The sequence below is a fragment of the Pelophylax lessonae genome (genome assembly GCF_965119305.1).
Source record: "Pelophylax lessonae genome assembly, chromosome: 13".
Lineage (NCBI taxonomy): Eukaryota > Metazoa > Chordata > Amphibia > Anura > Ranidae > Pelophylax > Pelophylax lessonae.
The window spans coordinates 191,155,360-191,176,290 of NC_138780.1; the positions used below are offsets into that span (position 1 = coordinate 191,155,360).

The 20,931-nt window shown below is 45.2% G+C and overlaps 1 protein-coding gene across 1 annotated transcript in view; it reads right to left on the reverse strand.

The window, feature by feature from the left end:
• The window catches only part of RPS6KA5 (ribosomal protein S6 kinase A5), a 204,367-nt gene that overhangs the window by 46,176 nt on the left and 137,260 nt on the right, over positions 1–20,931 (reverse strand). Inside the window, exons 9-10 of the mRNA XM_082242791.1 lie at positions 12,739–12,900; positions 4,959–5,084 (exon numbers count right to left, since the gene is read on the reverse strand). Of these exons, the coding sequence (XP_082098917.1) occupies positions 4,959–5,084; positions 12,739–12,900 (288 nt within the window). The remainder of the gene's footprint in view (positions 1–4,958; positions 5,085–12,738; positions 12,901–20,931) is intronic.

Sequence of the window (20,931 nt, forward strand, 5' to 3'; positions counted from 1 at the left end):
CAACTTCTGCACCTGCACAAAGCAGTTCAGTGCCTTGAGGTCCAGAATTACCTTCCTTGATGGGAACCATAAACAGGTTTGAGTAAAAACCCTGAAAATGTTCCGAAGTCAGAACCAGAACAATCACCCCTTGATGTAATAGGCCTTGTACCGCCCCAAACAGACACTGTAAGCGGTCCGGGGACAGGCGCAAGTTGGAAGGAAAGAACCTTGCAGGGGGACAAGAGCGAAATTTGATCTTGTAGCCGGACTGAATGACTTTGTGGACCTACTTGTCTTGCACAACCCCCCCCCCATACAGGCCTAAATCCGGTCATATGCAGGACGTTTAGCTCGCAGGCCAGGGGGTGGAAAAAAACAGAGTGCCTATAGAGGAGAGAGGGAGTATACCCCCTGGGACTGCCCATGAGTGTAGACAGACTTTTTTTTCTGCCTAGTGTCCTACTCCTGTAGGGGGCAGTATAACCCAACAGTTATGAAGATCTGTTGCTGTGTCCGTCAATGAACAAAAGAGAAAATGGGATTTTTGACACTGTAAAATCTATTTCTCTGAGGTTCACTGATGGACACAGCTCCTAGTATTCATAACCATTGGGTTATACTGCCCCTACAGGAGAAGGACACTAGGCAGAAAAAAAGTCTGGCTACACCCATGGGCAGTCCCAGGGGGTATACTCCCTCTCTCTGCTACAGACGCTTAGTTTCGTAACAAGCAGTGTCAGGAGAATAATAACTCCACAGAGGGGTGGTTGCTGTGTCCGTCAATGAACATCATAGAAATGGATTTTACGGTAAGTCAAAAATACCATTTTCTCTTTCGTTCATTGACGGACACAACTCCTGGTATTCATAACCATTGGGACGTCCCAAAGCAGTGTTAAACATGAGGGGTGGGAACAACCAAAAAATTCCCAAAGCTAAACATTAGTCAACCAGGCAACAGGGGCTCAACTAAACAACCGGAGCCCACCTGAAAAAAACAATACACCTTCAAATAGGATCAGGTCCTCTTAAACAGCAACCTGCAAAACCTTGCGGCCAAAGGAAGCATCCGCTGATGCCAACCAATCCACTTTATAAAACTTTGTACAAAATGTACTCCGACGACCAGGTGACCACCTTGCAAACCTGCGTCACTGACGCCTGTAGATGGAAGGCCCAGGAGGCACTGAGCGCTCCTAGTAGAGTGCGCCTTGACAGCTAAAAGGAGGAACTTGACCCCTGATGGAATAGGCCTGAACCACCATCTGTTTGATCCATCTGGTCGCAGAGGAAGTGGACAACCCTTTGCGAGGTGCATCCGCGAGCACAAATAGAGAGTCTGACTTCCTGAAAGACTCGTAGCTGCCAGGACCATATCCAAGGCATGCAAAGCAATTTCCTTTGGATGTTTAGGCCTGGGACACAGGGAAGGCAACTCTATCTAAACATTTTTGGCAGGACCAAAGATCCCAAGCAAGGAACTAGGTCCTTACTCCTGGCTAGGCAGAAACAAACTGAGTGACTATAGCAGAGAGAGGGAGTATACGCCCTGGGACTGCCCATGGGTGTAGCCAGAATTTTTTTTTCTGCCTAGTGGCCTATTCCTGTAGGGGACAGTATACCCTAAGGGCTCTTTCACACGGGCGTTCAGTTTTTTATGCCCGATCAGTTCCTTTTTTTCTTTTTTGAAACGGACACGGATGACACTTGTGTCATCCGGTCCGTATGTCCGTTTTTCATCCCATCCGTTTGCGGATGAAAAACTGACATAATGTATCTCTATGTAAATACGGATGTCAGCGGATGACACCACTGACATCCGTTTTTGCGTCCGTTCCGTTTTTTGAACGGAAGAAAAAATAGGGTTCTCTTCCGTTCAAAAAAACTGAACTGAACTGAACTGACGAAAAACGGATGTCAGCGGATGGTCATCCGCTGACATCCGTATTTACATAGAGATACATTATGTCCGTTTTTCATCCGCAAACGGATGGGATGAAAAACGGACATACGGAACGCCCGTGTGAAAGAGCCCTAATGGTTATGAATACCAGGAGCTGTGTCCGTCAATGAGCGAAGGAGACATTTTTTTATTTTATTTTTACAAGCACTAATAAAATGCACATTGACTTTTATAATTTAACCTCCCCAAACAATACCTATTCTGACACTAGAGATGTACAGAATTAAAAGCTAGTATATTTGATTTCAGTCTGTCATTTTTGCCCTTTAGGGTGTTGTGCTCTGACGCCATCACGTTTGATGCAGGACTACTAGTCCCAGATCATCAGAGAGAAGGAAAGCTTCAGGAGTTTGCCAAAGTGAGTAATAAGGTAAATCTTAAAGGTTTTTCCTCTATGCCTAGACTTAACCCTTTCGGTGCCAGAGCCGTTTTTGCAAAAAAAAAATTTGGACTTATTCTTAAAAAAAAAATTTTAGGCCTAAAGATAACATTAAACCCCCCAAACATTATATATTTTCTGAAAGACATCCCAGAGAAAAAAATAGTGGAAGTTGCAATTTTTAATGTCACACGATCTTACCGCAAAGGTCTAGGAAACTCAAAATTTCAGTAAATAAATAAATACACTAAAGTTAATTTTAGGGAACACAAACACAATGTACCCAATTTTTGGTAAAATATAAAAGATGAGGTTGCACCGAGTTAATAGATACCCAACATGTCAAAACTTAAATGTGCATCAAATGGCGGCAAACTTCAGTACCCTATATTTTCCATAGACAACACTTTAAATGCCCACTATAGGTCATCAGTTTAGTGTTACGGAGGAGGTCTGGTGATAGAAATATTGCTCTTACTTCAGTGTGCAGCGATATGTAACATGTGTATCTTTATCGGCATATTCATGCCAAGGTGCCCCCAACACATGCGTTTACGTTCGTACATGCGTATACAACTTAAAACTTAACTGATATTTTTCATCACATAGGGGACTTTTTGATGATTTTTAGGGAACAGGTTCTCTTTACTGGGACATCCAGGGTCTAAAAGACCAGGATGTCTCCCCTGTGCTCCACTAAATGTAAAGCAATGCAGATCGAATTTCATTACTTTCTTTCCCAGCCAAACTGGCCTGAGATGGTGAGAGGGGACCCACGGAAGTTATGTCAAAGACGTTACTTTCTGGGTCAGCAACAAGCAGAAGAGAGAGAGCAGACGTATGTCCGCTCTGCTCCCTCCCCTCTATCTGGCGGCACCAGCTATGTTGGTTTTGGGGCCACAGATGGGCAAGCGGAGTTTGGGATACATGACAGGGATGCCCTGAGACGGTGAGAGGGGACCCACGGAAGTTATGTCAAAGACGTTACTTTCTGGGTCAGCAACAAGCAGAAGAGAGAGAGCAGACGTATGTCCGCTCTGCTCCCTCCCCTCTATCTGGCGGCACCAGCTATGTTGGTTTTGGGGCCACAGATGGGCAAGCGGAGTTTGGGATACATGACAGGGATGCCCTGAGACGGTGAGAGGGGAACCACGGAAGTTATGTCAAAGACGTTACTTTCTGGGTCAGCAACAAGCAGAAGAGAGAGAGCAGACGTGTGTCCGCTCTGCTCCCTCCCCTCTATCTGGCGGCACCAGCTATGTTGGTTTTGGGGCCACAGATGGGCAAGCGGAGTCTGGGATACATGACATGGATGGCCTGAGACGGTGAGAGGGGACCCACGGAAGTTATGTCAAAGACGTTGCTTTCTGGGTCAGCAACAAGCAGAAGAGAGAGAGCAGACGTGTGTCCGCTCTGCTCCCTCCCCTCTATCTGACGGCACCAGCTATGTTGGTTTTGGGGCCACAGATGGGCAAGCGGAGTCTGGGATACATGACAGGGATGGCCTGAGACGGTGAGAGGGGACCCAAGGAAGTTATGTCAAAGACGTTACTTTCTGGGTCAGCAACAAGCAGAAGAGAGAGAGCAGACGTGTGTCCCCTCTGCTCCTTCCCCTCTATCTGGCGGCACCAGCTATGTTGGTTTTGGGGCCACAGATGGGCAAGCGGAGTCTGGGATACATGACAGGGATGCATGCAAGGGTGGGAATGTGTGGAAAACCCCCTGCTGTCAGATCCGTACAAGGTACGGACCTGTCAGCGAAAGATTTATAGGATAAGTTCACCTTTAAAATAAATACATGCACATTTTTTTGCAGGTAAAAGGAGCCTGAGCTTACAAATGCTCTTCAAACATTCCCATAGACACACTCCTAAACCTTGTGGACAGCCTTCCTAGAAGAGTTGAAGCTGTTATAGCTGCAAAGGGAGGGCCAACTTAATATTGAACCCTACGGACTAAGACTGGGATGCCATTAAAGTTCATGTGCGTGTAAAGGCAGGCGTCCCAATACTTTTGGCAATATAGTGAATATTGTATATAGTTAGTTCGATAGTTAGGATTTCTGTTCTTCTGGTCGTTTAATTAAGTATTTTGTCTCTGGGTTTTGGTTCAGTTCTATCTTTATGCTTGGTGGTGTTTGGATGTCGTTTGTTTTACTATTAATAAATTGACTTTAATATACAGTATATATGGTCTGGTCTCAGTTTCCTAGTGTAGCTACGTGGATTTGGCCATCCTTGCTGCCAATTCCCAACAAGTATCTTACCCTTACGCAGTTGCTGGGCAGCGAGCCCCAGATTTTATCCCTAGCAAGCACCTAGTGTAGGAGACTGAGCTTGAACCCAAAATGAACACTGTGTAAAAAAATGTGCTGGTGTATAAATGAGGGCACATTTGTGGCCTGGCCAAGACTCAACCCGAGTTGGTCAGACCAATCTTTACAACTCTCAGTATTTATTAAGCCAAAAAGCTATGCAAAGAATTATGTCCAATCGCTCTCAGTGTGACAGAAGGTAACATGGGAATGCTCAATACAGATTACTGCACAACACTACTCTTTATGCATATTAATCATCACAAAATTATTAAAAAAAAAAATAACTACTGGAACCATATAGTCAATAAAGAGAATACCTTCATCATGGCGCTTCTTGCTATGTTTGTGACGCCAGGACGCTCTGTTCCCAGGTGAAACTGGATAGGATCTGCGATGGCAGCGTTGGGCTTGAACAAGATGGATGGAGCAACAAAAGAATATCCCTGAAAAATAAACCTGTTATTGTTATTCCTTATAGAAGGGTAAAAGGCGCTATAAATACAGCACTTTTTTTTTGTCATAACTATACTCCTTATTTTTTCTTCCTTTTGCCCTCAGTCAGATTGGCATTTTAGAATATCTCATAAGTAACAACACTTGAGTTGTAAAGTCAGAAGGTTTTTTTTTATCTCAATGCATTCTATGCATTAAAGGGGAGTTCCACCCTGAAAATATTTTTTTCACCGTCCACTTGCTTTAATTTACCTGAAAATTGGATCATTTACATTTTTTTTTTGTTTCACTTACCTTCCTTTTAATGAAAATATACTTACCTTCCTTCCTCCTCCTCCCTCTGCAGCCGCGGCCCACGCCATCACTTCCTCCTTGCACTGACTCCTGGGAGATGAGCGTAATCGATCCCAGGAGTCAATGCGCCTGCACCGGCCCCGCTCGTCACTTCCTGCGCAGGCGCATCATTCCCTGCTGAACAGCTTCTGGGCGTGCAGGGATAAAACGCCTTCACCGGAAGTGACGAGCGGGGCCGGTGCAGGGCATTCTGGGACTCCGACGTCACCGAAGAGGATGCTCCGGCTTCAGCTGCCCACATCTGAGATGGCAGCGCTGAACAAGAAATTTTCAAGGTAAGTATTTCTTCTAAAAGGTAAGTGAAACAGGGGACAGTTCAGAGGCTATGGTTGCTTAAATGCACTAGCCCTGACTGTCCCGGGGGTATTTTTATCTAAAATTTCTAGGGTGGAACTCCACTTTAAGATAAAAAAACCTTCTGTATGAAGCAGCCTCCGCAGCACCCCTTAATACTTATCTGAGCCCCATCTCTGTCCAGCGATGTGCAGGAGTCCCTCGGCTGTCTGGCACTCCCACTCCGGCTTGGCTGAGACACAGCCACAGTGCCACTGGCTCCCGCAGCTGTCAAAGTCAGTTAGCCAATCAGGAGAGAGAGGGGGGTGGGGCCGAACTGCAGCTCCATGTCTGAATGGACACACAGAGCTGCAGCTTGGCTGGGGTGCCCCCATAGCAAGTTGCTTGCTGTGGGGGCACTCGACAGAAAGGAGGGGCTAGGAGCTGCAAAAAGGGACCCTAGAAGAGGAGGATCCAGGCTGCCTGTGCAAAACCAACTGCAGGTAAGTATAACATGTTTGTTATCTTAAACAAAAAAAAAACACGAGACTTAATCACTTTAATCGCTGATTAGAGAGGAGCTGTGGGCCCCCGAAACACATTGGTCATAATGTGACTCGTTGACAAAAAGTGTGTTGCATGTTTCCCAATAAGATTGTGTGTTGCAATGCATGTTTCCCAATAAGACTGTATAGGGGGGGGTCATACTTTCCCCTTATCTCAGGTCTCAGATTACACTCTGCTCCCTGTTCTATACTGTGCAGTGTGTGGAGCCTGCTGGAGCTGAAAAATAGCCTTTGGTCTGTGTGTTTTAGCAGGCTGTAGAGAAGAGAAGGCTGCAAATTTACAGGTACCACTTACGTAGAATTTGTTTAATCTCTGTGTATCATCTGAGGCCAGTCCCTTCAGTGGGCAGATGTAAGGGTTTACATCCACTCTAAAGAGGAACTCTAGGCTTCTTCAGAGAAAAAAATGCAAATACTGTAGCTGCTGACTTTTAATAATAGGGCACTTACCAGGAATCCAGCCCCACCCAAGCCGAATTTTCAATCAGCTACTGGGTGCTCGCGTCGCCATCTTGACTAAGAGAAACTGGCAGTGAAGCCTTCACAGCCAATATCCTACTGCGCTGTGCTCTGTGACTGGGCTGGCTGCAGGGTGAAGGAGGAGGGGAACGAACTTCCGGCTGAGGTCAAAACCAGTACCCGCTCAACCCGAAAGGTGCCAAATTTAACAGCGGAGGGGGAAGGGGGATGATAAGTGGAGCTTCACCTTTTGGTTGGAGCTTCACTTCAAAGTGCAACTTTGGTAGTGTTTTGTCCCCCATACATGTCCCCTTTTCTGCCTGGGCAGAGCTGCTTCCATGCAACATGACCGGCCACCCCTCATTTCCTCCTCACTATTGAGAACTGCGGATAGTTCTCAATAGTGAGTGGTCAAGTGCAGTGGTGGCTGGTGAATTGGGAGCGCAGGGGCACCGACCCGCCCCTATTAATGCGTTCGGCCCCCTAATATACATGCAGGGCGCCACATGCATGGATTCCAATGGGTATTTTTTTTTTAAGCACGTGATTAGAGCCAGAGGCTCTAATAGGCTTCAAAAAAAGGTGGGCTCGAGGGGCAGTGAGCCTACCCAGTTGTGGGACAATAGTGAATGAATATTCGCTATTGCCACACTCATTCTTCTCCTGGCCAATCAGGAAGCGGGTCCTGAGACCCGTTTCCCGATTGGCCGTAAGGAAAAGCCATGCTATTGGCCAAGGAGCGGAGGAGGAGGAGGGAGGAAACTGAGGGGGAAGCTGCTGCCGCCTGCCCAGGGTGAGTGAGCCGGCGACCGGGGGGTGGCAGTGCAGGCTGGAGCTGGTGGGGGACAGTGTGGGCTGGAGCTGGTGGAGGACAGTGCGGGCTGGAGCTGGTGGAGGACAGTGCGGGCTGGAGCTGGTGGAGGACAGTGCGGGCTGGAGCTGGTGGGGGACTGGCAACCAGGGGGGGACAGTGCAAGCTGGAGCTGGTGGGGGGACAGTGCAGAGTGCAGGCTGGAGCTGGTGTGGTCGGGGGGGTATGGTGTGGTCCGTCTTTCTAACGCCCCCCCCCCCCCTGGCCCATGGAGCACCAGTCGCCACTGGTCAAGTGTTTATAGCGATAGTGGTTCAATCGGCAGGGTATACAGTCGTGACCCGACTACAGGCCTTGATGGACAACTGTGTGTTTACAAAGAAGCACAGAACTGTCAAGGCACATCCCCCATAGATGCTGACAACGCCACCACATTCCCAATGATTTATGGGAATTATCGTTCTATTTTACACTAGTAAACCCGTGGAATGTGATGTAAGGCACCTCTATGGATTCTTCACTAAGCTCTCGGCCAGAATATAGTTATAGGATTATGCCATCAGTGTACAAATATTCACAAAAATAAGAAAATAAAGAGAGAAAAACTACAGCAGGCCAATAAAGCAGACCCAAGCTGAGCTGCTTATTTATGGTGGAAGTAAATATTTTAGCAAACCTTGCAACAGTCTGTACACAAATAATCTGCAAGCAGAAAGGATTAGCCCCATAAAACCTTGGCTGCTTCTTTATTATTAAACCAGCAGAAGCACGGATGTAAACATGGAACAGTTGTATTATACAGCTTGAGGGTCAATGTTGATGCGCAGCAAACTGTGCAGTCGTTACATGTGTAAATGTGGCATGGATGGTACAAATAAAGGAGATAAAAATATCTTGCAGCTGTTGCTGTGCTTGTAAAAACATTCGGATGTCTTGGGAGGTGCTAAAAGCTGCTTAAATACATAGGGGCTAAATGTCGTCTACTTTGTTTACCTATGCAAAGGATTCTGGGTATAGAAATGCAGGCAAGACTATCCACAATGCCAAGCAGGCTCTTTAATCACTTCAGCTCCGGAAGGTTTACCCCCCCCCCCCCTTCACGACCAGGCCATTTTTTTGAGATACGGCACTGCGTTACTTTAATTGTCAAATACGCTGTCGTGCGACGCTGTATCCAAAAAAAATGTATGTCCTATATGCAGGATAGCATTGAACTGGCTGACTGGTGCCTTTTGGCTCAGGATGCCTCTAGATCGTTAATCAATACTTCCATTATAGAGGCAAACTATAAAGTGCTGCTGCGGTGGTATAAAGTGCCGGTGAGAATAGCAAATTATGCACCTGGGGCATCTCCATTGTGCTTTCGTGGCTGTGGTCAAGAAGGAACGATGCCCATATCTGGTGGCAATGCCAAAAGGTATGACACTATTGGATATGGGTGTATAATTTTATCTACACCCTTACCCAAATTAACCAGACTAAATCCCCACAGCAGGTCTTGTTGAGTTTCATTGGGGAGACGGCCACGAGGGCCCAGAGAAGACTTATCACTGTTATATTCACGGCTGCAAAAATCACGATTGCTAGGTCTTGGAGGTCCTCTGTCCTATCATTCGAGCAGCTCAGACAAACTCATGGATTATGATAAATGAATGTATGTCGGCTATGTTAAATGATAAAATGAAAATGTTTGATAAAGTGTGGGAACCATGGCTCCACTACCTAACTTGGGGTAGGGAACCTATGGCTCGCAAGCCAGATGTGGCTCTTTTGATGGCTGCATCTGGCTCGCAGACAAATAGGGTCTCCTGCTATGAGTATATCATTATTAAGCCCCAAGTTGAGTCTATGCCTGCGCGCTGCGGCCACACTGGTTGCTAGTATGCCGCTTGGCGTCTAGAAACCAGTGATGTCACGTGACGTCAGCGTCGTCACGTGACGTCAGCGTCGTCACGTGACGTCAGCGTCGTCACGTGACGTCAGCGTCGTCACGTGACAGCGGGAGAGCGAGGGCAATGGTCAAATTCCTCCTCCGCTCCTAAATTTACTCCACCCACCACCGGCCACCTCCCTCTTCTCCAAGCGACAGCGCAGGCTCAGTGTAGAGCCGAGGGAGGTCCTGAAGCGACAGGTCAGCCAGTCAGACTCATCAGTGTAAATATTTTGCGTTCTGTGCTTCCCTTGTCTCAAGTAATTGCAAATGTAATTTCAGAAAGAGTATTTGCAATTACTAAGTTCAGACAGGGAAGCACAGAAAGCAAAAAATTATAGGCTAGCCTGCACCTTCTTTTTTATCTTTTATTCACAGTTTATAGAGGCTCCCAATACCCTCACAGAAGAAGTGCTGCAGGCCTGCAGCCGTATATACAGTGGAATTTTTTTTTTTAATTCTTTTTATTGAATTTTAAAATGAGGTACACAAACAGAGCCGTCGGGCATACCCAGGCTCAAAAAACATGAAAACAACAGAAAAAACAAAACAAAAAAAACAAACTATAACGACAAAAAAACCCAAACCGCGGCTGCTACTTTAGGAAGAGCATGTGCATACCTTAGAGCATCATGGAATGGTATCAAGGTGTAGGACAGGGGTGTCAAACTCAATTTAATCACGGGCCGCATCAGCATTATGATTGCCCTGAAAAGGGTCGGTTGTATCTGTAAGACTAGATGTCCAGAGCATTCCTTACCCTTACATAAGACGTCAAGAGCCTCTCCACCAACAGAAGTTAAGTCCCCCACCCTCCCTTACATCACAGTGCACCCCATTGCCTTGTGCTGCTGCCGGGAAGAAGCTGGAGGCAATGCTGGAAAGCAGAAAGTTCAGGATCTGGAAGAGGACCAGAGGAGGGCTGTAGCTCGTCTGCAGCTGCAGTAGAGATGTGAGGGCTACATGAAATGGCCCGGAGGGCCGGATTCGGCCCCCGGGCCTTGTGTTTGATACATGTGGTGTAGGATATCAAACTACAATGTGTGGCGTGTGCAACATGAGCCTACCAGGGCCCTCACTTCCCCCATAGCCACAATGGGATAGTGTAGGAAGAGGATCAGGGCGTCCCAGTAGCGACAACATCCTGGTACAGTGGCATTTTTTAATAACATTTCCCCAGACAATGACATTTTGGTACATATGGGCTACACATCCACTTTGTTTGCGCTAAGGTTATTTCTCCTTTCCATTGTCGTGCCCTGCAAAATCGCACTAATGTGAACAGACAGGGGAAGTCAACTTTAATATTTCAGCTCCTTTAACCACTTCAGCCCTGGAAGGTTTTACCCCCTTAATAACGAGGCCATTTTCTGCAATTCGTCACTGCGTTACTTACTTAAATAAAGGTTCCCGACCCCTGAAATATGGTGTATGGCTCTCACGGAATTACATTTGAAAATATGTGGTGTTCGTGGCTCTATCAGCCAAAAAGGTTCCTGAACTAACTGGTAGCACTTAGGCGATCTCCGGTCGCCTGGGTCCAGGGGACGTGGGGTGCGGGGTCGGGTCCACTTTCTTCTATTATACTTCTTTTCTTCCACTCTTTTCTTTTTCTTCTCTCTCCTTTGCCTACTCAATCACATAGTAGATATCCTTATTGGATACTCCCAATTGCCAATCTTGTATGTGCTAGCACTGTTTACCCTGGTAATGGGGTACGACAGGTGGATGAGCAGCCTGCTTTTCTATTACTCAAGCATGGATACCTATGGTGCCTTATTGAGCTTTCTTATATGACTATTGTAGTCTGTTACGTGATCAAACCATTCCTTGATCTTGATTAGTATTATGCTGCTAGAATTACTTTTCCAATGTCTCAGAGTAAATGTAACATGAGAACTGGATTATGGAGAACCACGAATGTCTTCTACTTCTTTGATCACTGGAGGACGATTGGGAACGACGTATCACTGTTTATTGCTTATTGTATGTCCCCCCCCCCCCCCCCCTGCACACACAAGTTTTTTACTTGCTATTTTACTTGCTATTATGGATATGTTTTTATTCTGCTTTAACCACTTCAGCTCCGGAAGGTTTTTCCCCCTTAATGACCAGGCCAAATTTTGCGATTCGGCACTGGGTTACATTAACGGATAATTGCGCGGTTGTGCGATGCTGTACCCAAATAAAATTGATGTCCTTTTTTTCCCACAAATAGAGCTTTCTTTTGGTGGTATTTGATCACCTGTGCGATTTTTATTTTTTGCGCTATAAACAGAAAAATAGAGCGACAATTCTGGAAAAAAAAAAAAAAAACAATATTTTTAACTTTCTGCAACATAACAACCCCCCCCCCCCCCCCCCAAAAAAAATGAAAAAAATCTAAATTTTTTAACATTTTAGGCCAATTTGTTTTCTGCTACATATTTTTGGTAAAAAAAAAAAAAAAAATCCCCAATAAGCGTAATTTTGATTGGTTTGCGCAAAAGATATTGCCTCTACAAACTACGGGAAAGATGTCATTTTTATTGTTTGTTTGTTTGTTTTTTTTTACTAGTAACGGCGGCGATAGGCAATTTTTAGCGGGACTGCGACATTGCGGTGGACAGATCGGACTCCTAACTGACATTTTTGGGGGGGACCAGTGACATTACTACAGTAATAGTGCTAAAAATATGCACTGGTACTGTAATAATGCCATTGTCAGGGAAGGGGTTAACTGTGGGGTTAAATGTGAGCCTAGGGGAGTGATTCTAACTGTGGGGGGTTGGGCTTGTGAAATGATCACAGAGACCTGTGATTCTACATAGAAGGATCACAGGAGCTCTGTGATCATTCCAGAGAGAAGAACGGTCAGCTGTGTTTACAATAGCGGACCGTTCTTCTCTCTCAGCAGGGAGCGATTGCAGGTGTCAGGCAGCATCCGGAGCCACCGGCCCCATGCATCGGAGTCCCCGCTGACGATTGCGCTTGCCCCCTAGCTGCAGGCGTGCGACCGACGTAAGCCTACGTTGGTTCGCGCAGGAGGGCCGTCATGCCGCAGTATAGATGCGGAGGGCGGTCTGGAAGTGGTTAAGATTACTGTACACAGTATTTTTTTTTTAGAAGAGCTGGATGATTCAAAATACTAGAGCCCCCGTCCCCAGTTGTGCAAGCAGAAGATTAGCATGAGACGGAATATCTTCACATAAAGACACGCACAGAACACACCCTCTGGTACAACACCCTGTATGTCATGTTCCACCAGTTACCTGAAATATTCGGTCAGCGTTCATGGGTAGAGCAGCAGGGGAGTACGTGGGATCCATCTCTGTAAATTCCTCAGCAAAATTCCCTACATCGAGCTCATCCTTGATCACAGGTTTAAATGGCGCGGAGACTTTCTTTGCTGCCAAATCATCCCAATTAATTGTCTGCAAAAAAATGAGCAAGAAACATTTTTTTTTTTTTAAAGATCATTCATTAAAGCTGAACTCTAGGCACAAGATGTGCATTATAATATATTCCTCTATAGCCACAAAAGATATAAATCCACTTTGTGCGCACTCACGCCGTTGCAAACTCAGTTATTGCCAGTAAATTAATGAGCTGATTTACTAAAGGCAAATCCACGGTGCACTACAAGTGCACTTGGAAGTGTAGATCTGAGGGGAAGATTTGAAATGAGGGGAAGCTCTGCTGATTTCTATCATCCAATCACGTGCAAGCAAAAATTCAGTTTTTTATCTTTTCCTTGCACGTCCCTCTCAGATCTACAGCGACTGCACTTATCGTGCACATTGGATTTGCCTTAAGTAAATAAACCCCTAAGTATCAGTGACACCATCGCTGTGCTGCACAGAGAACAGAGCTGCAGGAGGCCATATCCACTACTGCCTGCAAAAGACTACAGGAAGGGGCGCCTACAAGACCAGTCACCCTGTACAAAGAAATAGAGCAGCAGTGAGTGGTCTTTATTAGGAAGCTCCTACACGAGGCGAAGTTTCACACTAGATGAAATCAGTATGAGAACCACATTCCTTACAGCGTTTGACATTGATAATAGAGGGGTGCTCATAGCGACTGTAGTGGATGGACCCGCCTAAATTAGGGCCCCTTTCACAAAGGCGGACCATTCAGATTTGCCTGTCCATTTTTCTGGCGGATCTGAACGGATGTCCCATGCCTCTCTATGGGGCATCGGATGTCAGCGGAGACATGCCTGCTGACATCCGATCCGTCAAATCTGGACGGATGGAAACCCTATTTTCCATCCGTCCAGCGGATCGGATCAAAAGAGAACGGAGAGATGGTCCGTTCCCATCCGATTCCCCCATAGAGAACAGTGGGGACCTGACAGCTGTGTCTCCGCACACAGCGCGGAGACACAGCTGCCATCCGCCTGCTCAGTGGGGGAATCGGCGGACCGATCCCCCGCTGAGATAAACGGAGTCCGCCGACGGACTCCTATGTGTGAAAGGTGCCTAAAGTAAAATGATAAGACATCACCAGCACTCAGTTACAAACATATACAATCATTTATTAATGCAAATCAAATAAGCCAATGTTTTGGGAGCGTTCCCGTTTCCTTATGGTGACATAGTGACCATAGTGGCCTGTGGTGATGGATGTAGAGTTCCTCAAAAAGAGGGGCAAAGCATAAAGACGTGATCCCCTTAGTGAAAGAATGGCAAAGCAGGCAAGATGAGAGAAAAACCCTAGGCAGTAAGAAGACTTAAAGTGGTTGTAAATTAACCTTGAGAACCTTTACCTATAGGTAAGCCTTTAACCACTTCAGCTTCGGAAGGTTTTACCCCCTTAATGACGAGGCCATTTTTTTTTTTGCGATTCGGCACTGTGTTACTTTAACGAAAAATTGTGCCGTCATGCGACGCTGTACCCTATTACAATTGATGTCCTTTTTTCCCCCCCCCACATATAGAGCTTTCTTTTGGTGGTATTTGGTCACCTCTGCCGTTTTTAGATTTTGCGCTATAAACAAAAAAATAGTGACAATTTTGAAAAAAACAAACAATGTTTTTTCCTTTCTGCTATAAAATATTCCCAATAATTTTTTTTTAAAAAATCTAATTTTTTTAACATTCTGACATTTTTGAGACTTTTTGGGGACCAGTGACATTACTACAGTAATCAGTGCTAAATATTATGCACTGTTACTGTATAAATGACACTGGCAGGGAAGGGGTTAACACTGGGGTTAATGTATGCCTAATAATGCTTACTGACTGTGTGGGGGGGGGGGCTCTGTGACAGGCACAGAGAGATCGGAGTTTCAGCTTAGCTGAAACTCCTGATCTCTCTTTGCCTGTGTGACAAAAGACCCGCCTGCTTTGTTTACATAAGCAGGCGGGTCTTCTGTCAGTTTCTGTGATGATTGTGGGAGGCCTGACTCCTGCTGTGTCAAATCACCTGCCTGACTCCCGCTGTGTCAAATCACGCCAAGACCGCGTGCACATAATCACGTAGATCTACATGATTATGCGCAGCTGAGCCGCCCTGCCGCAGTTAATCTGCATGGGGCAGTCGGCAAGTGGTTAATAAAGCTTACCTATAGGTGCTGTAAATATCTCCTAAACTTGCACCATTTAGGAGATATTTACATTGCATGCAGCCGATAACCTCATCTGTGCATGCGCTCTGAAGAAACTGCCGCCCGTGCCGTTACTTCAGAGCCCTGTGCCGTGACCGGCGGCTCCCGCACGCATGTCCTCTGGCCAGTAATACAGCCGGAGTCCACAGACCCAGAAGGAAGACGGGCGAAGATAGATGTGGCCGCCAGCGGGGACAACGCGGGCTTCGTTTGTAGGTAAGTGATGCATACTAGCACATTATGCATTTACTTTGCAGGGGGAAAAAAAAAAAAAAACGAAAAACATAGGAAGAGTTTACTTCCTCTTTAAGAAGCGTAGACATTAATGAGTTCCACTTAAAAAGAATGTAACCCAGTCTTGAACTTGAACATTCTCAGAACAAAAGGACACGCAGCTAGATGGAAATGTAAGGAAGGCCAGATCAAGGAACGACCAAAGAGAAAGTTCTGCAGAAAAACAAACTGTTTTGGAGAATTCAGAATAAAGATACTTCAAACAACGAAGTTCATCAAGATAGGGAGAGAAGTTATCTACAATCTGGTCAAGTCCAGACATTGTAACTGTGACTCGTGGTCTGAAAGGACCAAATAGATTACTGCTGCAAAACCCGAATTCTGCACAAAGGGAAATATGCTAAGCAAAAATTGGCAATTCCATATACCTTGAAAGATATAAAAAAAAAAAAAAAAAAAAAAAAAAGGAAAAAGGTTTAATACAAAAAGAACAAAGATCAAAAGATAGTGGACTTAGTGGGATCAGAAGCAACAGGATCCTGATCTTTAGTCGGGCAGCTAACTGACCTTTACAGTGGTTTTAAAGTCCGGAAGGTTTTTTATCACAATGCATACTATGTATTAAGATAGAAAAACCTTCTGTGTGCAGCAGCCCCCCCCCCATACTTACCTGAGCCCATCTCGATCCAGTGATGTTGCACAAGAGGCTTGGCTGCCTGGGACTCTCCCTCCTCATTGAGACAGCAGCAAGGCGCCTTTGGCTCCCGCTGCTGTCATTTAAAGCGGTTGTAAACCCTAGGAATAAAAAAAAAAAAAAAAAAAAAACCTGCAAGACAAAGGCATAATGGGCTAGTATGCATCGTATACTAGCCCATTATGTGTAACTTACCTTAGAACGAAGCCTCCACACGGACCCCCGGACATCGCTGCGGGCGCTGCCATGGTCCCTCGCCGTCTCTTCCGGGTTCGGCGGCTCCGTCGCGATGATTGGCCGGAGCCGCGATGACGTCACTCCCACGCATGCGCGCGGGAGTGATTTTCCAGCAAGCTCCCGGCAAAATAATTGGAGTTCCCCCCGGACCTTCAGAGCGCATGCGCCGCTCGCGAGAGCGGCTGCATGCACTGTAAATATCTCCTAAACCATGCCGGTTTAGGAGATATTATTTGTACCTACAGGTAAGCCTTATTATAGGCTTACCTGTAGGTAAAAGTGTCAAAAAGCGGGATACTACCGCTTTAAAGCCAGTGAGCCAATGAGGAGAGAGAGAGGGGGTGGGGTCGGGCCACAGCTCCATGTCTGAATGGACAAACAGAGCAGCGGCTCAGCTCAGGTGCCCCCATAGCAAGCTGCTTGCTCTGGGGTCACTGGGCAGGAGGGAGGGGCCTGGAAAGCTGGCGAGGGACCCGAGAAGAGGAGGATCCAGGCTGCTCTGTGCAAAACCAACTGCACAAAGCAGGTAAGTATAACAGGTTTGTTATTTTTATTTTAAAATAACCTGAAACTTTAGTATCACTTTAAGGTTTTTTACCTTAATGCATGCTATTCATTATACTTGCCTGAGCCCGATCCCATCCAGCGATGTGCACAACAGCAGCGGCTCTCACCACTGTCTCCCCTGTCACTGGGCAGATTGAAAGCAGTGGGAGCCATGGGGAATCAAATGCTGTGACAGGGGAGCAGGCCAAGTCGCCGATTCTGTGCCAATAGACGCAGACAGGGCGGCTCAGGAGCGAGCTTACCACAGGGGCACTCTACGCAGAGATAGAGCCTAAATCGCCAGCTGGGACCCCAGAAGAGGAGGATTGGGGCTGCTCTGTGCAAAACCATTGCACAGAGCAGATAAGTATGACATGTTTATTATTCTAATTTCAAAAAAAAAAAAACACAGAAGGTTTAATGTCACTTTAAGTCAAAAGATCCCAAAGTGCCCATGCCTGTGAACAGAGAACAGAGATCACTCCCCTGCAGGACACAAGTGAAGTGTAGTGCTTCAGACATTTGTTCCACAAGTTCCAGGACAAAAAAGTATATTGTCTGGTTTTGGAAGGGTCCCTGTTAAAAGATATGAACCATTGTGACATACTATTACAAATTAGTCATTGCCAGTAGGGCACAGAGAAAATATCCATTTAATTTAAACTGAGATTCTAATAGGGAGCCCAACAGTCTATCAGTAAAGCCCCCAAAAGGTGGAGACATCATCAACTTGTGAAGTGGTATACTTCTAAAGGGTAATGACTAAGGCAGGGATTCTTAAACTACGGCCCTGCAGCTGTTGCAAAACTACACATCCCATGAGGCATTGTAAAACTCTGACATCCACATACATGACTAGACATGATAGGAATTGTAGTTCCTGAAACACTGGAGGGCCGTAGTTTGGGAATACCTGGACTAAGGAATCCACAGCTTGGACCATGTTTCTATAAATTTCCTATTAACCTCCCTGGCGGTATGATTATGTCAGGAATTCTGTACCAAAAGCGGTACAATTTTTTGCATGGAAATTTGGCGTTATGTATTATAGGCCTACAATTCTTAGTAATTACTGACTTAAACCTGACCAAAACAAGACTCTAGTAGACATCCCAGATGTGATAAATTTGAAACACAAACGCATGAATTATAATCTAATCAATAATATTATTTTATTATATAATATATATATATATATATATATATATATATATATATATATATATATATAATAAAATTATATTATTGTTTAAATTATAATTCATGCATTATATATATATATATATATATATATATATATATATATATATATATATATATATATATATAAGATATATATACATATATATAATATAAATGTTATGCGTTTGTGTTTTGTGCAACGTTTGAATTTCCCTCCCTAGTTCCGCTCCCATGCAGCATTGCTGCTGCAGGGAACGGAACCAGGAAGTCCTCATACCGACGGACGAGTGGCGGGGATCTCGGCTGGCGATCACAGCAATGGGAGATCATCGCTGGATCGCCAGGAGAAGGTAAGAGACACCGCTGCTCGCTCTGCACATCTACCCCTAGCATGACTCGAGGATACCGATAATAGCATGGAAAGTCCACCGCGAGTCACGCTCAGGGATACCGCTAAGCAGGTTAAGGGGAAAAAGCTTCTTCAAATCATCAGGAGGAATCCAAGAATGTATAAGATGCTCTTAGTCCTCACAGAGGAACGATTTCAAGCACTGAGTGATCACATACAAGGATATGTTAACCATAGTCAGAGACTTACTCAGAGTTTTCAGAGACTGGGTCACAAGGAAGATGGGCAACAGCTAACGGACATAGTACACGAGGTCTGTAAGACACCACAATGCACAGCTCAATGCTTAACATTCCAAGTTATCTTCGCCACATCCTCAGAAAAAAGGACTCCAGTGAGTAAGACCAGAGGCTGTGCCTCAGCTCTGGACCTAAAGAGTGTACTGTGGCTAGCTAACCCCGTACACCAAGGTCTGGAAAGCACTGTAATGGAGAGCTCAGTGCCTGAAGGTCATATTCCAGTGGGGTGCAGATAGGGCTTCTAAAGTTAGGCTGAGTAAATACCAACAAGCTTAAAGTAGAATTCCAGTCATACACTTACTATACCTAAACCTTCTCCCACCCCTGTTCTAAGCCTATTCTAGCTGCCCTGTGAAAGGAAAGGTGTGTTTACTTACCTATTCTGAGGGTGATACGGTCCAGGTACATGATCTCTCCAGCGTTCAGCTTCAGTGAAGCTGGCCGCCAGAAATAAAGAGATCATTCCAGAAATAAAGCGATCATTCCAGAAATAAAGCGATCATTCCAGAAATAAAGAGATTATTCCAGAAATAAAGAGATTATTCCAGAAATAAAGAGATTATTCCAGAAATAAAGAGATACTGTATTTCCAAAAATAAAGAGATTATTCTTTATTTCCGGCCACATCTGGAGTACTCCGTCCAGTTCTGGTCACCGATCCTCAGAAAGGATGTGCTGGAACTGGAAAGAGTCCAAAGAAGAGCAACTAAGCTAGTTAGGGGATTGGAGGACCTAAATTATGAGGAGCGTTTTCAAGTCCTTGATTAATTCTCCCTAGAGAAGAGACGCCTGAGAGGGGACATGATAGGTATTTACAAATACCTCAACGGTGATCTCAGCATAGAAAAAAAACGATTCAGTCGCAAGGAATGTAAGGAGGACACGAGGCCATACAATAGAGGAGAAGCGGTTTAACCTCAGGCTAAGCTAGGGGTTTTTAACAGTAAGGTCAATAAGATTGTGGAACTCTCTTCCACAAATGGCGGTAACTGCGGGGAGTATGGCTACTTTTAAAAGACTCTTGGACATACATCTCCAAGATCAAAACATTCAGGGGTATGGGAAATAATTACATCCACACACACCTACACAGGTTGAACTGGATGGTCTGTTGTCTTTATTCAACCTCAACTACTATGTAACTATTCTCCCACTTTACAGGACTTCAGTCCGGCCACATCTGGAGTATGCTGTCCAGTTCTGGGCACCGGTCCTCAGAAAGGATGTGCTGGAACTGGAGAGAGTCCAGAGAAGAGCAACAAAGATAATTAGGGGAATGGAGGACATCAGCTATGAGGAAAGACTACAAGCACTGAACTTATTCTCTCTGGAGAAGAGACGATTGAGGGGGGATATGATATCAATGTACAAATACTGTACTGGTGACCCTAGCATAAGGAACAAACTATTCAGAGAAAGGAAATTCAATAAGACACGTGGCCACTCACTAAAACTAGAGGAAAAACGGTTTAACCTTAAACTACGTAAGGGGTTCTTTACTGTCAGAGCAGTAAGGATGTGGAATTCTCTTCCACAAGCAGTGGTATCAGCAGGGAGCATCGCTAGTTTCAAAAAACTATTAGATGGGCACCTTAGAGAACACAACATAAAGGGGTATACAATGTACGGTTAACAGCAAACACACACACACACACTATGGGTTGAACTGGATGGACTGATGTCTTTTTTCAGCCTCACTAACTATGTAACTATATGTAAGTAAAGAGGAGAGATCATCGACAGTGGCTGCAGAGCCTATGCTGTGACGTCACCCATAGGCTTATTATGGGGCATCCGTTGTAAGCTGTCCCTCCTCTACGCTGAAGCTGGCTCTGAGAGCTAATCATGTGACCGGACTGCAATGTCCTCAAAATAGGTAAGTATATACATACATCTTTCCTTTCATAGGGTAGTTAGCATAGGCTTAGAATGGGGCTGGGAGCAGATTTTGATATGACTGGAATTATACTTTAAAGTGGTTGTAAAGTCTTAAAGGGGTTGTACACCCTCATTTTTTTTAAATAAAAATAAAAAAATGTTATATATACTGCTCTGTGCAATCAGAAATCTTTATAGCTTGCTGGAACAGACCAATATTCATTTCAAAAAGGACCATCAAGGGAACAAAAAAAGCAAACAGGGAGCACCTGATCCTTATGTAGGGAGGCGTCACCAATAGATCAAACGTTTGATGGTGGCTGCTGAAGAGACGTCTGATACTTACTGCTGATTATGTGGACCCCCCTACTAGGTTGGGGTGAAAAACCAACAGATTATATGAGGTACCCATTCCTTGGACGATTTTTGAGGTGC